Below are 14,656 nucleotides of genomic sequence, written 5' to 3' on the forward strand. Positions count from 1 at the left end.
TATCCCCGTATGTTTGTAAATTAATCTTCGTCTATTCTGTTTCTAATGAACGAAAATTGATTATATTTATCTCTCGATTATATTTATATAAAATAAGATATTCAATCAATAAAAAAAAAATAAGCTATAACATGCAAAACATGCTTTCGTTAAGGTAACTAATTTGACTATTCGACTATCGAAGGGCAATTACTTGATAAGTTTAAGTCTCAAGCAACGCGAATATATCCAAAGGAACATTGCCATTAGTAACACACTTGCGTTTTTCAACTTGATTTTTCCGATTCGTTCGATGATTTTAATCGATCGTTAATTGTCGGAAAGATCCATCGATACCAAAAATATCATCGTGAGTCTTTGGTTTGCCTGGACGTAGTGCTTCATTTGCTATGACAGATTCTTGTGCTGCGAACCACGGTCTGTATTCTTCTAATTTTTTAACCCAAGCGTCTATAAATGAAAATAAAACAATTTAATGGAAATGAGAAGATTATTGTAATGTAAAAAATGATTATCTTGATATTAATAGGTGTATACACAATAGGTAGACAAGTACCATGCATCGGTTGAATAGGCCCAGCATCGCCACCGTATTCGGTAGGTAAAATTTCCCTAGGTACATACTCGTAAAGAGTTTCCATTTTGCTATGCGTAAAAATACGATTTCGTATTTTTTTCCTTCAAAAAAGGTTTAACAAAGTTAACGATGGTATCGACGAACGGTGTGATATTGACTGCATGTATTTGCTTCAATTTCACAGGATAAGCCTCTTGAACGCAAACGAGAAATTTCTTGATGAGCGTTGGAGTGAACTTTGCGAAATGTGCCGGTGTCGCAACGGTCGCATCAAAAATAAATACATCACCGGCTACACCGTGAAGTTCTTCTTTCAGACGAATATCTCCTATCATCAACACTAATTTCATTAGATTAGCTGCATTCGTTGGTATTATATCTTTTCTTTGTCCATTCATTATTGTCACTCTACATCCATCTTTCGTCAAGCCAGGCAATGGTGGAAAATGTCTGTATATGTAAACGTGTGGAAATAATTATAATATAAATACATTTTTACAATATGAAATATATCTAATAAAATTAGTGAGTATTTTTACATTAGACTGACTGATGTTTTTAACTCCTGCTGCGTGATGTCACGATTACCAAAGAACTCGGGTGCAGCTCCTCGCATCGTAAAATACATATCGAGTTTCTTCTTGCATTTTTCTAAAGAAAATTTACATCCACGAAGAAACGTCATTAACAATTGGTCGTCTGAAAAAAAAAAGAAAAGAACAAAAAAATAGAACAATCAATCAAATAAGTATAATCAAAAATGATTATGTATTCGAGGTATTCATTTTTTTTTTGTTTTTTTTTTTCGTTTTTTTTTTTCGTCATAAGATGATATATTTTTACCATCGATTTCAGGTAAATGTGGCTGTTTGGCTAGCCATTCCTTGATCATCTTCAAATCATTATCTCGAGTCGTTACATTTTCATTCAGTTGTGACCTAATTAATGTGGACATTTCATCCTTCGGTTGTATTAGTAACATCTACGAATGAAAGAGCATTTCTTGCATTAGAATTATCGTTAATTTTAATTGATCTATGATAAAGACGTTGGATATAGATGGATAATGGAAATCGAATCGGCAATAATCGAATAATTTGTCGACTGTAAGACTGACGCAACCCTGATGATAAAAAAAAAATTATTTCAAAATGATCTAACGTGATCTAACAAAATAAGATGTTTTGAAAATAATTCTTAAATTCTTCGAAAAAGGCAAATGTCATTATATTTCGACACGACTATGATTTCAGCGATTTGTTTGAATTTAATCTCACTTTATTGTTATAAATATAATGTGTAATAATATACTATAACATTGGTTGCACAATGTAAGCAGTGTAACGCTTATGTGAGAAATTATTGCTGACCAAGGCAGCTTGCTCAACCCAAACTTTCTCTGGACTTGTTACGGCTCATGGCTCATGGCTCATGGCTCATGGCTCATGGATCATGAAATAGAAGATTTTTACAGAAACTTCTTTAAATGCACCTTTATATGAATATCTAGTATGGGCAAACACGACAATCTGTTCTCTTCCTTGTAAGTTTTGTTTTTCTTCTTTTTCAAAGTAACACACGTCAATTAAGAACTTGACCGAGATCTAATCAAGAGATTATAATACCGCGTAAATAGGTAATTATTATGTTTTATTTACGATGGCACATTGCATCATAGAGATCAACAAAAAAATACACACACACACACAAATGATTTATGCGATTGAAAAATCTTTCCATTTGCGTTAAAAGAATGTGCAGTATATAAAAAAATAATAAACGACAAGTAATATATTGGCTCATTAATAATTATAATTAAATGAATTGGCAAATAATAAGGCAAAATAATGCAAATAATGCAAAATGCAAAAAAATCTAACTGTATGGTAAAAAATACTCACGTTTTATCTTGTATGTATAGACCGCGAGATAACCGCGAGTAACAAGAACACTAACGAAAGTTTGTACTTTGGGAAAGGGATTAAAAGAAATATGAGAATTGACGGTGCTCGCACGACGTCCAAGAGATCCTATACGAACGACCGAGTGGGATAACCTAACTCTTGGACCGGTTCTCTTTTATATCGTGCTATACCCCACTCTTTCTCTCTCTCTCTCTCTCTACTTACCAACTCTCGATCCACGAGACTTTTTCATAACGTTATCGTGCAATTAAAAAATGCTGTATAAGCCATTTTTTTACATTTCGATTTTTCATGCCATTGGATGATTCCCCTTTCCCGACAAGGGAAAAGGGAAAAGGGAAAAGGAGAAAAAAATAACTACTGTGATGGTATATACCAGTATGCAATATATACCATAATATAATATAACGCATAACGATAAATATATTGTATTTAAATTTATCATTATTAATTTATAATGTTAAACACACAATTGGAAAGCTATGAAAAAAGACGATGCACAAAATCATTTTTTTACTTGTTGACTTTTACAAAATCATTCGTCAGGTTAGTCAGAAAGGGGTTGGTTGCGTTAACTCGATATGACGAAAGGTATTCACGTGTGTAGAAAAGCGTAAGATCGTAACGATCGTAACGATCGTAAGCGATTGTGTTGTAATTGTATGAAATTGCTTTTAAGTTAGGTAACAAAAATAAAAAGTGTTATGATATCGATGTTTATTTGCTTTCGTACATCGAACTCTTGAACGAATTAGGGTAACGCCTCGAAACTAACGCTCGATTATTCCTTAACAACAACAACAACAACAACAACACAGATATATCTATGTAATTACGTAATGAATGTTATTTATTCGGAAAATTTCTCCTATACAGACACTTTCGTACACTTTCGACCGTTCGAAGCAACTCCAAATTTGTACAAAATTTGTATTAAAAATCGGAATTGAGAGTCATCGAAACGATCAAATAAGTCACCGTGCCAATAAACTGATGAAATTTGTTCAACATGATACGAGACGTGCTTGATACATCGATCTTTTCCAACAGAGTAGTATGTTTATCGATTAACAATCGAGTTGATACGTTTTTCTATCAAAAGAAAAGAAAAAAATATAAAATCGAGCAATTTTAACGATTCGTTTGAATTTGAACAAACTATTAACATTTTGCCAAAATTTAGATCCATTCGTGTCTCGAGCTATTCTAATTGGAATATCATGAAAATGTTGATTCGCATCGCGACAATCTTGCCTTCGACAAGAACGACTTAAGAGACTTTTAATGATATCTGCAAGTTCTTTAATAGTACATATGCGACGATCAAGAGTCGAAGCTTCTGGTCCATCGGCAAAAAATGACAGATACTTGATATCATCCCTGGAGCATAATTCTGTCACGATGACGAGAGTATCGGATGAAGAAATCTGATGAAGAGATTGTAAAGAAAATATCGTAGATAAAGCGTTTGTAAAGTGCAAATTTATAAAAAGTTCATAAAAATGAAAAGAAGAAATTGACTTGGTAATGCAAGAGATCCATCACAGAGGTAAGTTCGTTTTCCGGAATAACAAGTACCAGCATGTAACCTTTGTCACCTGAAATTATTTTTAGATTTTTCATTGTTCCATCGAGCAAGTCAATATAACTCATTCGTAAAGACGAAGAAGATTCTTGAAAGGAAAATTCATCGTCCATTTTATTGGTAGATCCATTTAGAGAATCGATAATCGCTCGAAATAAAGCAGTTTTAATGTTGCTAAATAAATCAAACACGTCCCATAAATTGCCATTACTCGAAACATCTTTTCGATAATACTTTTGTAAATTCGTATAATTTCCTTGTTGCGAATGAAGGGAACGTCGTAATGATGAGTCGTCGTCGTCGTCGTCGTCGTTGTCGTCGTCGTCGTCGTCGTCGTCATCGTCGTCGTCGTTGTCGTCGTCGTCATTCTCGTCATCGATATCGGATACGAAGGGAATGGAGAAATTGATAGCTGACAAAACCCCTAAATTAAAAATAGTCAATGATTATTGCATTGTGAATATATGTATTTAATATAACTTACTAGTCGTCATATGTTTAACTCGACGAGACCAAATCAATAATTCAGATACTCGTGTACGTAGTGTTTGCTGACATTCGCATTCGTTCTCTTTTCTCCCAGAAATTCGCAGAAATTCGTTCAATTCTATTTTTATAGGTCCGTTCTCTTCCTGATTGTCGATCTAATTAAATGAATCTAATTAAAATATAAAATAATTGTATTTTTATTTGCATTGATTGTTTGAAATCGTTTGTAATATTCGTACTTGAAAATATCCGTGTACTGGAAAGGAATAAGTTTGCTCGAAATCATTCCAAAACTCGTCTCTTATTTGTCCAGTCGTGTCAACGAGAGTCAAAATAACATTTCGTAGAATGTTCTTAGAGAAAGCCATGCTTGAGTTATGTTCCAAGAAACTAGTGTTAGTTTTGATCGCAAACAGTTCTTCCGAATTTTTTAAACCTGTCCCTAATCTTTTTTTACGTTGAATTTCCTTCGCGTGGTTTATAGTCATTTTTTCGTCAGACTTAGTCCCCAATGTAGCCAATTTAGCGCCATACAAGCTATCGTTCAGTATCCTTTTGTGAGACACATTTTCAACCGAATTAAAGGATTCTGGTATTGTTAAGAAGGACGGAATACCTATTAAAAAATCTATTTCTATTGAATTAAGTTATTTGTTCTTTAGCGATAAAAGTGCATACCTGAACGACCAATCAAAAAACAACTGGATTGAGAAAAGATTGTAAAAAGTCCAACGAAACAACTAACTAATAATAAACTAATTCCCAACATTTTAGTTTACGAATTAGGTTACTCCAAGTTTCATACAATTGTCAGCTTTTCTCTTCTTATCTCCAGATAAAAAAAAAAAAATTCAAAAGAATAACGTTAAAATAAGTCAATTCCAAGAGCAACGGACAAATGACTCGCATCGCAGTAAAATGATTTTTTGTTTTTGGTATTTTCGATAAATCGCGCTCGATTAAAATCGATTATTAAAAATTAATTGTATACTTTGTATTATTATAATTAATGACGCGTATTCGACAAAGCTAACAATAAATTGCTTCAAACTAAGTATACAAATATAATTAAGAATTTGTCATTGAACAGTTGGTTGGTAGTATAACATCGTACTAGTACATTAACCTAAATAATAAAACATATTCAACTGTGTACACGCGAATGGGGGGGGGGGGGTTATTCTGTGGCTCTCTTTTAGTCGATACGATGACATATTTCATGCCCGTGCCCGTGCCCGTGCCCGTGCCCGTATTACTTAGGTCACTCGAATTATCGTATTTCCTTCTATTCGCGTATTATTATTTTGATACAAAATTTAAGTCCATTTAATTAATAATTACTATATCTGTAATACTTTTATTTTATTACCTAGAAATATTATGATTACGATGTAAAGAAATATTATAAATAATAATTTAATTGTGAGCTATTATAAGAATATTCCTAGTTCCGGCATTCCTTTTCCGTCATTAAAACTAGAAAGAAGAAAATGAGTTTTGTACAAGTTGAAAGTCGTTTCTTCTCGATTTCGTCGGTTTCGATGAAAAGTCTAGGTACTCTCGACTTGAGTCGCATGGAATTTGAATTATTAAAAACACGTGTCTATAGAAGCTGCTACGACAATAAAAGAAACAACATGGTGTCAAGGGACGCTCCGCAGGGGTCGGTAGAATGTGTCTACGCCTGGTTACCGGCACGCGATTGGTCCACGTTTGGCGCTTTTAAGATTGGAAGGGGTTTTCTTGGCTGTCTGTCGGATGTTTAGTTGTTCATTGTGGGGAGTTTCATAGAAAGTAGAGGGAGAACTAAGGGAAAGAAAGAATAGAAAGAAGAAGAGGGTGGCAAGTAAGTAAATCGCTCTTGAAGGTGATACAAGACTGACTGTGACAACGTCCAAGAAACACATAGTCGCAAAAGAAACACAAGTCAAATAGTTCAATTGTTAGGATAATAAAATAAAAAAATATTTTTCTTAAGTGACTCCCCCAATATATCGTATATCTCCTTACATATATATATATATATATATTAACATATATAACTAGTGTTGTTTAACTTATTATTTTATCTCTTGACTGTGAATAAAAGCAACCGTCAAGGTAAGCCACGATACTTTTCCAATCGCAACATGATCGATATAACGTTTTGCCTAAGCTACTAGGATAGAAAAATGGAAATATTCAAACTTTGATCGTTATTGTAGATGAAGTTAAAACAACAAGGCTTGGTAGCTGATTTGTTGCCGAATATTCGCGTTATGCAATTCGGTGGACATTTTATGTTTAATTATGTTGAAAATTCGACGAAATTCATGCAGAAAATATATTGCTGCGTGAGTATCTTCTGTACATATATAATTATGTACTAGTTACTATACTAATACCAACTTACTACTTAATCATTTTGTCAGGTTCATTTATTTTTGATCCTCCTCCAATTCGGTCTCGCTGGGGTAAATTTAGCCCTTGAGAGCGGTGATGTCGACGATCTTACTGCTAATACAATTACTTTACTCTTCTTCACACATCCTGTCGTTAAAATAATATATTTTGCGGTCAGGAGCAAGCTCTTTTATAGAGTACTGGCTATTTGGAATAATCCAAATAGTCATCCATTATTTGCCGAAAGCAATGCCAGGTATCACGCGATAGCATTGAAAAAAATGAGAACTTTGCTCTTCGCCGTTGGAGCAACAACGGTCTTTTCGGTTTTTGCCTGGACTGGTATTACGTTCGTCGGTGATTCTGTAAAAAAAGTCACCGATCCTGAAACTAACGAGACCACTTTAATGGAGGTAACAGTTAATGAAGATTTTTCTCCATTCGCATGAACTTTGTTATGTCATTTCATCAATTACTTTGATTAATATACGATTATACAGATTCCTCGATTGATGCTTCGTTCTTGGTATCCTTACGATCCGAGTCATGGCATGTCACACGTTATGACCCTGGTATATCAATTCTATTGGTTATTCTTCACCATGATGAACTCTAATTCTCTCGACGTTCTTTTTTGTTCGTGGCTCCTTTTTGCCTGCGAACAATTACAACATCTCAAGCAAATAATGAAACCCCTGATGGAACTAAGCGCAACTCTTGACACGGTTGTACCAAACAGTAGCGAATTGTTCAAGGTATGAAAAAGATATGAATATAATTATGATCAAGACTATAAGTGGATTATTGATACGCATCGAAATTCAAGGCTGGAAGTGCCGAGCATCTGAGAGATACGCAAGGTACTCAACCACCCCCGCAACCTCCGCCAGGCGGTGAAAGTATGCTGGATCTTGACCTCCGTGGTATATACAGCAATCGACAAGACTTTACGGCGACCTTCCGACCAACGGCAGGAATGACATTCAATGGTGGTGTAGGACCGAATGGATTGACCAAGAAACAAGAAATGCTCGTTAGAAGTGCTATCAAGTATTGGGTGGAAAGGCACAAACACGTCGTTAGGTGAGTTACAATTTAATGTTTAAGATTAAGAGTTTATTACGTTATTAATGTTAATTAAAAAACAGAAAATAATTACAAAAAAATACAAATACAAATTACAAACAACGTTAGGATACGCATTAGATTGCCTAATATATGTAATATATAATCACTTAAGATTTTACGTGGAAGTAAACAGGTCTCTCTCTCTCTCTCTCTCTCTCTCTCTCTCTCTCTCTCTCGTGGCCGGAATATTTCGCGTGTCGGGTGTTCGATGAATGCATGGTTTGTGCCTTTTCCCACGACGATAAAGTATTTATTCTAAAACAGCGCGTTATTGACCGCAACGCGGGACGTGCCCTACAGGCTGAAACAATTCGTTGGACAATTCACGGGGTGTATGTCTGTCGTAGACTGTACAACGAGTGTATAGTTCACGCATATACACTTTTGCTAAGGTTTCATCGATGTTACAGTCGCATTAGTTCGAAACGTAGGCAACAACAACAACAACTACAACTTCTGATGACTAACTTAAGTAAAAACATTTTGCGTTCTTTTCAATATGAACATTAAACACAAAGTTCGAGGACTCGATTAAAAATATCCATTTATTAATTCAATTATTCAATTTCTTTCTATTTGACGAATTGGTCGAAAATCTTGATGCCTATTGCAAATAAGCATTATTGTTAATAATCAGTCTAATTATTCAAATAATATCTCTCTGAGAAGAAAATAAATATTATAGTAAGGGGTTCCCCGTTCTTTAGCTTTAGTTGCACGATATGATTGGATATCTGGGTCAAATTAAAACTTGTATTAAGACTAGTATTCTCTCAATCTCTATACAGAGACACTGTACTGGTAAAAAAAAAAAAAAGAGTCAGTAGCTAAGAAAATGGAACAACTTTCTTTCGATCTTTTCTTATTCATCTTTAACTTAACTTGTATCGAACGCTCCTACATAGTAGGAGAATTTGTTTGTATTGATATTGATTGACGACAAATCTTTGTAATCAAACTATTTCAACTAATTGAACTTTTCTTGTATATGTCATTTGTACAGATTGGTTACTGCGATCGGAGATGCTTATGGTATAGCTCTATTACTTCACATGTTGACAACTACCATCACGTTGACGCTTCTCGCATATCAAGCTACCAAGGTAAACTTTGACGATCAATGGATAATTAACCGAATTACGACACTTATTCACTTTTTTCTATTATCAGTGTCGTTTTTTGTTCAATTGTTTTTCAGGTAAACGCCGTTGACGTCTATTCAGCCACGGTAATAGGTTATCTCTTGTATACTCTCGGCCAAGTCTTTTTATTCTGCATATTCGGTAATCGTTTGATAGAAGAGGTACGCTTTTTTTATATTTCAATTGTCAAATCACATTTCACTTGTCAATCTTTCAATATAAATATTTCAACTTAAATTTAACAGAGTTCATCCGTTATGGAAGCTGCTTATTCGTGTCACTGGTACGATGGCTCCGAGGAGGCCAAAACTTTCGTCCAAATTGTGTGTCAACAATGTCAAAAAGCAATGTCCATCTCCGGAGCTAAATTTTTCACAGTTTCTTTGGATCTTTTTGCTTCCGTAAGATAATGATTTGCAAATAATGATGTAAATAGCTGATGTATTTATAATCACGAGATTTATGGTTTTTTTTTTTCGTATCTTTTTAGGTATTGGGAGCTGTCGTGACTTACTTTATGGTGTTGGTACAGCTCAATTGAATGATCGATTATCTTATTGTAACTATATATCTATATATATATTTAAATTTTCCGAAAGAATCAAAATTCAAATTTCTTATTTGTCAATTAACGATGACGACGACGACGAACGACGACAAACGACGACGGACGATGACGGACGATGACGGACGATGACGGACGATGACATTATCTTTAATAGAAGTAATACTCTCTGTGCTGCATTAACAGTTTACGTAAGAGAAATGTTGAAATAAATACGGGGGGAAAATATTACGCTAAAATCACCGGAAATATGTGTCAGTTTGTTGGACGATAGGAGACACGAAGGTTCTTTTAAAGTTTTGTTTGATCATTGCATTAGTCGACTAGGAATATCAGACAATAGTATCTCATCAATATAAAAGAGAAATTCTGTGATTTGCTTACTCACTTCTCGAAAATCTCGTTAAGAAAAAGAACAAAGATGCAAGATTAATTTCTTATATACATATAATTGCATATAATTTGCATTTTTGTTCTATTCATGCGACGTCGATGTACGATAGTAGTGTATAGATAGGAAGATAAATGGATTTTACGTATACGTAAAATAAATAATATTCAGATAATAATTTGTAATAAATACAGTACAATAATTACATAGATGTTTTAATGGTAATGTACATTTTTCTCTATAACTTGCACGATTAATATTAACTCGTGTGGTTGTGAAATTTCTTGTCCAATGAGATTAAAAATCTTAAACTTAACAAAATTTATCTACTTATTATTACTGTTATTAAATATAATATTTACTGCGATTCGTTTTGTTTCTATTAATAGAAAACTTATAACATACACGTACAATTAAATCGATTTAATATATTATAATATATAACGTATCTTTAAATATTTCATGAACGTTCAGTATTACAGAATTGTCATTTGTGTGAAAGTGTAATTATATTTATGTAATAAAAATCTTTCTAAATGAAGATTAAAAAAAGTTTGGATCGTTTAATCTCGTTCGTTGTAATCATATGTATGTATAATGATTGAATATAAATAAAATTGGCGCGAATGTGGGTGCACACATGCGCAGAATAAGAGTGACTCGGTCGAAGGGTAGTTTCGATCGTTTCGAAAGTCGTCGACGGACGGACGTCTCGCTGAATAGGTTTCTCGTGCATGGTGGTGGTGACGGTGGTGGTGACGGTGGTGGTGGTGGTGGTGGTGGGGCTGCTGCTGCTGCTGCTGCTACTATTACTACTGCTGGTGGCTGTACTTGGTCCAGCTCATCTTCCTTCCAATTCCCATTCGTTTTCTAATTCGCGTGTTACGTTTATGGAATCGTCTTACCTTTGTGTGATCAAATGATAAAAAAAGTGTTAATACCCAAAAGTCAGAACAATACTAAAGAAAATGAAGAAAGTTCGTAGCTTATTATCAGAATGCTGCAACTCATTTCGAAACGACGAAAAGATTTTCTTTGGGAAATCGTTCAACGATATTTTACAATAAACGACGAACAATACACGACGAGACGAGACGAGGCGAGAAAGGAGGGAAAGAAGAGCAACAGCTACGCATGAGATATCCCTGTATACGACGAACGCGCGTCTTACATTTAAACAAAAAAATTGTAAAATAATATTAGTTTGTCGAACGGCAAACTGCGCACAATCAATTATTATTAATCGTTAATCATCGTGTTGTATGGTGTTTGAATATAGTTTATAGAATATTGTTATCGCGTTATCGTTAATAAGATAAACTTGGCTCCTACAATTACAAAGCGTTACGTAATTGTCAGAATAGTGAAAGAAATGATCTCGCTTCTCTCCCTCCCCCCTTTGTCTTTCTATAGTACCTTCAAAGGAAGAAGAATCTATTTTCTCCAATTAATGAATAAAGATCATTAGTATATTTTTGTTATCGTGATCGACAATAAAAAGCAACGTAAATTATCATCGTAAGGAGGTATCATCGTAAAACGAATGAAATTCAAACAAACAAACAAACAAACAAACAAACAAACATAATTCAGGTTTATGCATTAACGAGGCAGTACAAAAAAATGAGAAAAATACAAAATTCGACACAATCGACATTAATCGACACAAGTTCTTGCTTTTCTATTTTCTTTTATCGAGAAGCAGGAGGTATATCGTTGTAAAAATAATCATAGAAAGAAACAAAAGCGAGTTTTTATCTCGTTTATTATCGTAAAGGGAGATTCGATTTGGAAAGTGCAGAGGGAAAAAGTAAGAGCAAACAGATCTATAAAGGTCTATCTATAAATCTATTTTCAAGATCCATCTTTAACCATAGGGACAAAAACTGCGAGCGGCAGAAGGAGGCGAAGCCTCCCGCCGCCCAAAAAATGCCGTAAGTATCAATCATTTTTTAATAATACCATTTTCCATTTTACCATTGAATCGATATTGATGAATCAATCACAAATCATGATAAACTTATATAAATATATATGATTTATATGAAATACAAATGATCAAGTAAGAATAAATATATCTACACTATCAAATAGTATTTTTATTTAACCATGCAGAGTTGTATGGTATATAATAATAATATTTACACCAATTTGTTTTCATCTTTTGCAGCACTGGATCTAGATTACTTGGAGAGGAGGGCCGGTGAGACAATAAGCTGCGAAAACGTGGAAAGCGGATCGAAAGAAGAGGAAAGCCCGGCAGACAGTCTGGATCGTGTTAAGGTCGTTTTCCTCGGAGCACCTGGCGTGGGAAAGACCAGTATAATTCGTGTGAGCTTTTCTTTCTCTAATTAATGTATAATTACAGAATTTTATTTGATTCCATAAATATTCGTTATTTCGTCTTAGCGAGAAAGAAAGAAAGAAAGAAATAAATAAATAAAGAAAAAATGACTATAGATAGGAATGAATTCTGTTCATTTTCGGAGGTAATTTCCGTCAGCTAACTAACCATAAAAGATATTTTCTTGATTCACTTTAGCAATTCGTTTGGAGCGAATTCTCTGAGGAATACAGGCCCACTAAAAAACGTGAGACGTTTTACCCGAGCGTTGTACTGGCCGATCGACTGTACGAATTGAAAATCACAGATGTACCTACGATTCCATTCTTTCCTATCAGTTCGCACCTGGAATGGACGGATTTCCGTTATTATGGACTACGTAGCGCTACCGCCTACGTTCTCGTATTCGATCTGAGCAATCAGGATACCTTCCAAGTACGTATGTGGCGGTATAACCGATAATTATTAATGCTAATAATATTCTATCAAGAAAATTCAAATAATATTGCATTATGTTTCATGTTGCGTGTCAGTATATCAGAAAATTACGCGAGCAGATCCTCGAGGCGAGGGACATGAGAAGTGTATCTCTTTTAGTGGTCGGTAATAAACAAGATGAGCTATCAAGCAGCGTAGCTTCCAGTGCTAGGTACAAGAATATTGTCAATGTCGTACGAAAACATTGGAGATGCGGTTACGTCGAGTGCAGCGCAAGATTCAACTGTCGTGTCGTACAGGTCTTATTCCTTTTTCAAACTTTTCTCTTTTATTGCGCAAAACAACATTTCTCTCTCTCTCTCTCTCTCATCTCTTCGTTTTGACAGGTTTTTCGAGAATTAATGAAGAGTATTCAAGCCGTGGAAGGAAGACCGCCATCACCGATACCTGCACCCTCGTCGTCCTCGTCGTCACAACCTTTGCGTTCTCATCAACATGACAATGCCGAAAAATGTATTCTTCTTTGACACTGAGATCACATAATGGACGTAATCGATCTTTGCGATCGCATTTTAGCGAAAAACTCTTTCTTCTCCGACTCGAAGAAGGATTCGCATTGATTTACTCCTTTTTTCATTGGCTAAATATTGTTTTTCATTTTCTTCTTCTTCTTCTTCTTTTTTCTTTTTTTTTTTTTTTGTTTCTTTCTTTATATTACTCATCAAACGTGTGATATCGTTGTGATAATCAAACAATTTCATGGTACTATACAACATAGTACAATGCTGCAAGGGTTACTCGCGCTCGTCAATTGAAAATATAAGAAATCGTTTTGTTTCTTGCGAGAACCAATGTTAAACAATGCATCGTATTATAATATGACATTAGAATTTTCATACGTAGAGAGAAAAAAGAAAAAAAAAAGAGAAAAAAAGAAAGATACATATAATAGATAAAAAAACAACGATAGATTACGTACTAATCAAAAATTGTACAATTGAAAATGAACGTGTGTGTAAGCGTGTAAACGATTCGATTAAACCAATACCCTATTTAAAAGGATTAAGGAGAAAAAAAAATAATTTGTAAAATCGCTTCTTGACCCACCCTGTATAAAAAGTGTGAGATGATTAATCCTTGATTAGATAAACACGCACGCGTACGCACACGCACACACACAAAAGAAGCAAACACGTTCACGCATACATGCACGAACGTGATTCGAATAAATGTTAGGCAATTTTGAGAGAATTTTTTGCCGACCGGTTGGTTGCTAAGCAATGTGTACATGAATCATTTTATAAAGCTTACTCGAGTTGGTCTCTGTCTGTCTCTCTGTAGACGACAGTTCTTAGTGTTGACTCGAATTGTGAAACGTAATGCGATAACGTAACGTAGAAGATCAAATAACACAAATCCATACAAAAGAAAAATAAAGAAGAGAAAAGAAAAGAAGAAAACAAGAAAAAAAGAAAAAAAGAAAAAAAGAAAAAAAGAAAAAAAGAAAAATATATTACAAAATTATATAACTGCCGAAATCTGTAAACGCGCACGAGATTTAACAATAGCGATCATTTAATCTCATCACATTGTAGGTAATTCCTAATTCTTTTTGATTTTCGGCCTAAAATAATATTATAATAGAAATGGGCTGTCGGGAGTTACCTCACAGAAGCAATAGTATACACAT

The 14,656-nt window shown here is 34.3% G+C and overlaps 4 protein-coding genes across 5 annotated transcripts; 2 read left to right on the forward strand and 2 right to left on the reverse strand.

The window, feature by feature from the left end:
* Positions 1 to 34: 34 nt before the first annotated feature.
* Positions 35 to 2,635, reverse strand: LOC107070622 (alpha-tocopherol transfer protein-like). The gene is given in 6 exon segments (XM_015328991.2): positions 35 to 450; positions 557 to 674; positions 676 to 1,027; positions 1,117 to 1,276; positions 1,421 to 1,559; positions 2,479 to 2,635. Coding segments are annotated over 5 exon segments (921 nt in total). The 5' UTR covers positions 2,479 to 2,635; the 3' UTR covers positions 35 to 298.
* A 150-nt stretch (positions 2,636 to 2,785) lies between these two features.
* Positions 2,786 to 5,345, reverse strand: LOC107070613 (uncharacterized). The gene is made up of 6 exons (XM_089172923.1): positions 5,255 to 5,345; positions 4,816 to 5,192; positions 4,572 to 4,731; positions 4,024 to 4,511; positions 3,639 to 3,929; positions 2,786 to 3,594 (listed from the first exon to the last, which is right to left on the reverse strand). The coding sequence occupies exons 1-6, from the start codon at positions 5,343 to 5,345 to the stop codon at positions 3,436 to 3,438; spliced, it is 1,566 nt and encodes a 521-aa protein (XP_089029049.1). The 3' UTR covers positions 2,786 to 3,435.
* A 1,198-nt stretch (positions 5,346 to 6,543) lies between these two features.
* Positions 6,544 to 12,487, forward strand: Orco (odorant receptor co-receptor). 2 transcript variants are annotated; one of them, XM_015328973.2, is made up of 10 exons: positions 6,544 to 6,676; positions 6,781 to 6,909; positions 6,988 to 7,371; positions 7,459 to 7,713; positions 7,785 to 8,041; positions 9,090 to 9,189; positions 9,285 to 9,389; positions 9,474 to 9,629; positions 9,719 to 12,118; positions 12,355 to 12,487. In XM_015328973.2, the coding sequence occupies exons 2-9, from the start codon at positions 6,781 to 6,783 to the stop codon at positions 9,767 to 9,769; spliced, it is 1,437 nt and encodes a 478-aa protein (XP_015184459.1). In that variant the 5' UTR covers positions 6,544 to 6,676; the 3' UTR covers positions 9,770 to 12,118; positions 12,355 to 12,487. The 2 variants fall into 2 exon arrangements, with proteins under 2 accessions (XP_015184459.1, XP_089029035.1); XM_089172909.1 differs by lacking the exon at positions 6,544 to 6,676 and having other exon boundaries at positions 6,772 to 6,909; positions 9,719 to 11,994; positions 12,062 to 12,118.
* On the forward strand, positions 12,034 to 14,475 carry LOC107070601 (ras-like protein family member 10B; the record flags this gene model as incomplete). Its single annotated transcript, XM_015328959.2, has 5 exons — positions 12,034 to 12,118; positions 12,355 to 12,515; positions 12,727 to 12,963; positions 13,062 to 13,265; positions 13,353 to 14,475. Coding segments are annotated over 5 exons (828 nt in total), but the record flags the coding sequence as incomplete, so codon positions are not given.
* Between the last annotated feature and the right edge of the window lie 181 nt (positions 14,476 to 14,656).

The sequence above is a fragment of the Polistes dominula genome, unplaced genomic scaffold (assembly GCF_049000335.1).
Source record: "Polistes dominula isolate Pdom_NZ unplaced genomic scaffold, Pdom_raw_medaka contig_22, whole genome shotgun sequence".
Lineage (NCBI taxonomy): Eukaryota > Metazoa > Arthropoda > Insecta > Hymenoptera > Vespidae > Polistes > Polistes dominula.